The sequence below is a fragment of the Equus quagga genome, chromosome 7, assembly GCF_021613505.1.
Source record: "Equus quagga isolate Etosha38 chromosome 7, UCLA_HA_Equagga_1.0, whole genome shotgun sequence".
Classification (NCBI taxonomy): domain Eukaryota; kingdom Metazoa; phylum Chordata; class Mammalia; order Perissodactyla; family Equidae; genus Equus; species Equus quagga.
The window spans coordinates 72012237-72016987 of NC_060273.1; the positions used below are offsets into that span (position 1 = coordinate 72012237).

At 37.1% G+C, this 4751-nt stretch overlaps 1 protein-coding gene across 1 annotated transcript in view; it reads right to left on the reverse strand.

The window, feature by feature from the left end:
• Positions 1–387: 387 nt before the first annotated feature.
• The window catches only part of SPINK5 (serine peptidase inhibitor Kazal type 5), a 71944-nt gene continuing 67580 nt past the window's right edge, over positions 388–4751 (reverse strand). The window contains exons 30-31 of the mRNA XM_046666416.1: positions 3804–3894; positions 388–688 (exon numbers count right to left, since the gene is read on the reverse strand). Of these exons, the coding sequence (XP_046522372.1) occupies positions 680–688; positions 3804–3894 (100 nt within the window). The 3' untranslated portion in view covers positions 388–679. The remainder of the gene's footprint in view (positions 689–3803; positions 3895–4751) is intronic.

Sequence of the window (4751 nt, forward strand, 5' to 3'; positions counted from 1 at the left end):
GACAGCGCTGCTCTAGAGACTTGCACACGTTGGTAACTCTCATTTCCTTAGTCTTCTCCCAGACTATGGGTCCAAGGCCCTGACACAGGAAATTGTCAAGAGGCCACATGATTGGATATGAGAAATTATTGCTTCGTGTCATTGGAAGGTGAGGTTTATTCATAGCTGCTTGGGCTTTATACAGCCATTGGCTGCCTGGGAGCCCATACCTCCCTACCTCTCTTCTAGATATTCTTTTCCAACTATGACAGCAAGTTGAATCTGAAAAAAAGTGACCATTCTCTGTCCACCAATGGGCTTTGCAAGACAAAAGGGTAGATTATTCAGCTTCAGTAAAAAACAAGTTCCTGACATCCAGGCAGTGGCAAAGAAATCCCAGACATGGTGTTCTGCTGGGTTTACTTTTATTGAACAAGCAGTTGGACAGACAGCATTGTGATCAGGAGCTTTCCAGAGCACAGATTGGGTGGAAGTGTTTCTGTGCCCTCAGATCAAAGAATCCAGGAGGAAAGAGATGGAAGACTGAAAGTCAGTGAGTCCATTCCCCCAACAGCTCTGTATGGTTTTCTACAGTAAATAAGATGAGCTCTGAAGAGTTATTTGTATATACAGATGGATAAGGTAGGCAGTTCAGAATCGGGGTATACATTTTCCCTCATGGCTTTCACCAATTCTCACATCATTTGTCCTAGAAAAGAAGAGAGGTAGATTATATGCTTGAAACTCAGAGACATTACAGAAATGTGGGCTATAAATTTATAGCTGTACTGTAGTCAAAGAAATCCATAGATTCCTGCATTCTGCCAAGAATTCACAACTTAAAATCACTTTCACATTTTATTCAATTGATTCAATGAGTATTTATTGAACACCTACTATGTACTACTCACTGAGGTACATATAAAAATGAATTCTGCTCTTGATTACATGTGACCCTGACGGTAAGAAAAAGAGGTAGGTGTCATTAACATCATTTCACAGGGGAGGAGATTGAGCATCAGAGAAGTTTAGTGACTAGCCAAGGTCTCACCTTCAGTCAGGACTTGAATCAAATTCCTCTAACATTAATGCTTTACTGTTATAGTTTGTTTTAGGCCATGAGAATTTAATCAGCTATCCTCCTTGCCTGACTCACCTATGTATTCTTATTTGAATCAACATTTAAAATCTTGAGATCAACATTTAAAACACTAAATCAACATATACAATTTTTTTTAAAAGGTGGTAAGGTCCTCAGGCATTTTTCTTCCATATAACTGTACAGCACCAGCTAGTATCACCTGGATCACTAGTGTCTGTATCATTCCAAACTCAAACCTCCATTTTAGTTCTCACCTCGACCCCAGGAAGTTTCTTTTGGTTTGAAAGCAGCAAGCTATGGCCCAGTTGAATCCTTGAAAATCTTTGTCATGGAATAGAGAATAGTCACTTATTCATCTCACAAAATAGTACTAGTATTTTCCTTGACATAGAAATTTCCTTCCAATGTAGCTAATCTTTACCTAATTGAGATAATGCCTTCTCCAAAGCCCCTAGTTTTCAGAATCTCTTGACGACTAAGGGATGGTGGCAGAACATAAGAAATGAAGTCAGAAGATCTACACTGGACCAAAAATATCATACTGAATAACCCTGATAAGTTGCAGGATTCCCCCAGGCTGATTTTCTGTAAAATGTGAAGGATAATCATCCCTGCCCTAATCACAGGACTAGTGGGAGGATGCAAAAGGAAAAAGCACATAAAACTCTAAAGAGTTACGTAAATTTTAGTAGTTATTGAATAATAGAAAATATCTATTAGATAGTAAGCAAAAGTATGGGTTCCAGGATCTTCAATCTGTTTTTCCAGAAAAGTTGTGACTGCCTGGCCTTTTATTGCATTCTTGGGATTCCAGACTCTTAGAAAATCTTCTATCCAGGAACAAAGTTCAGGTATTAGGTTCCAACCTCCAAGATATGCATCCCTAGTAGTCATCAGAGCAATGCTGGGCTGTGACCCACTTGTACCACCTTGATATATCCAAGATTACATCACTGAATCAAACAGAAGGAACTGAACCCATGCCCAGGACATCTTGTGTTCTAATGATTTCTTCTATCAGCTAACATCATAAATAATTCCTATCACTAAGAATGCTTGTTATATATTTCTAGTGGAAAGAAAACACTCAAAAATGAAAGAAAGGAACTCCCTCACAAAAACTTTTGTGCTTAGTCCTGGCAAGATTCGTCATTATTTGAATAAATACATCTTACCAGTATTATCCTATGGCAAGTTCCTCATAATGTAGTTTTTTGTCAAGTTGTCTACATGAGACTGCAGCAAGGTGTGGTCTAAAGTGTGGTCAATAGGACTTGCATAAAGATTCTTTTTTACTGTTTTATGATACATGTAACCAGGTGTGTTTGTGAGATGGGGGACAGTATATTCTGTGGATACAATGAGGAGCAAACCACTAAGAGTTCACATGTAATGAGATAGCAAACACAATGGAGCAAAAATTTAAACCCTCTCTTCATGGGTGTGTAAAGACCCAGAGTAGATAGATGACTTTGTCAAGCCCACACGAGAAAGAAATGAAGGTCTCCTGATGTCATCCAGTAGTCTGTCTACTCGATCCTGCCTTCCAGCTGCTAAAGTGAAACCAGAAACACCTAGCGAATAGCTCTTGTTTTTCTGGTTTCCCATATCAAGGCTTACTGAGTAGTTCTTCTGAATACGGCCTTATCTCCTATTACTTAAGATCCCCAAAACTGGCAGAATAGTTTCCAATTCCATCATTGCCAAAGCTTTTGTAGCTGTGGAATGGAGTAAAAAAAGTTGTGAATAATAATAAATAATTATTAAATATAATTTATTAAAATATTGTTTGCTTTTATTAAATAGAAATATATTTTAAAACATCCAATGTAAATTTTTTGAAGTATAATTCACTAAAATTATTAAAAATAAATAAGCACTGTGCCAGAATCTGTTTCTCTAGTTCGTACTTTAGACTCTTCTCTTCCTCTAACTTCATACTTTGGACTCTTAGGCATAAAATAATAGTGATAATAACAATAAATTCCATTAATTTGTAGACACTGTGCCAAATGCTTAAAAGTCAACATTTATTGAATATTTTCAATAACTTGGTGTGATCTTTGTTTAGATGTTTATGAGATTTTCCAAAGGTCTCATAGGTGAAGAACATCAAAAATGAGAATTTGAACCCATATTAATCTGGTAACATAAAATTTTATCTTATTTGAAAATTTCTTGTTTTTCTCCAAGTTACATATCATCTTGCCTTAGAAAGAGATTCCTCAAGTGCAATCACCAAGGAGAATGTTAAACTCAATAATGTGTCAGAATATCCTTGCAGGGATTTCAAAGAAAAGGTCAACTTTTCATGTTGGGAGACAGTTTAATGCAATGTAAACTGCAAGGATCCAGGGGTTACCCAGAAATGGTTCAAATCCAGCTCTGTCACGATCTGACCTCTCCTGGTCTCTGTCTCATCTTTTTATTATAGATCAAAAAACTAAAACCTACTTTGCGAAAGTGTTAGATTAGGGACATTGCTCATAAACAATCTATTAATGATCCCAGTAAACATTTAAAAATGTTAACTACTGTATTATTATTCCCACTTATTTCAGTAATTACTGAATTATCTTCACAACAAAGACATGGCCAATTCTGGGGTTACCTGACCCAGTAGCACGTCCCTGGCCAGAGAAATGTCTATCACCCAGTACAAGAGAACAGAAGCAGAACTGACTGGTTCTAACACTGTAAGCATGAATGCCAATGTACTTACAGATGCTGGCACGCTGGGAACTGTGGTTCCTGGGGTGCTGCTCTCCTCACACCTCCCTTCACTGCGTATGTGTGTATTAGTCTGGCGCATTCTAAAACAGAACAGAGGAGGTTTCCAAGATGGGAAGACTCACAGTTAAAATGAGAAAAAACAAGGGTCAATGTGGGTGACATCTGGGCATCAAACCAGAACTGAAAAGAGGGGTAGGCCCTGGGATCTGCATTCAACTGTTTTCCAATAGGCATCATCCAGGTTTAAGCTCTCTCTTCTGATTTAGCTCGAGATTGTTCCCCAGCCCTGGATCTATCCCGTCACATTTCATTCACCTCTATACTCATAGAATTGTTGAATGTGGGAAATAAACTTTGAGATCATCTAGTCTAAAAGCTGCTATTTTATAGATGGGAAAATTAAGTACTAGAGAAGTTTGACTTTATTGAATACCTATGATGTGATTTGGGGATTAAAAGATATAACATATTTTATAAAATATATTTTATGTAAATATATAAAATATAGAGAGAATATAGATTCTCTCTATATTTTATAAAATAAAACTGTACAGAATCATACAGTCTAAACTTTATAGTTGAAAAAATCTTAAAAGGTATGAATTTTAGTGCCTCTCCCTTAAGAATTTTTATCTATCAAACACCTACTTGTTTGCCTCTGGTGATGGGAAACTCACTCTGCATCAAGGCCATTCATTTTTGTCTTTGAACATTGCTCAAGTTGAAATTGCTTCCCCATATCTTCCGCTAGGACCACAGAAGTCAACACTGTTCCTTTTTGCCTGGGATAGCTTGAATTTTCTCTTTATAATACATACTCCCAATTCCTTTAGCTAAATAATCCATCCTGAAGCTTGCCTTAGTAATCTTTTCATCATTGGAGTTTCTGACTCTACAGTTCCCCTTGATAGAGTATTGTGTTCTCTACAGTTCCCCT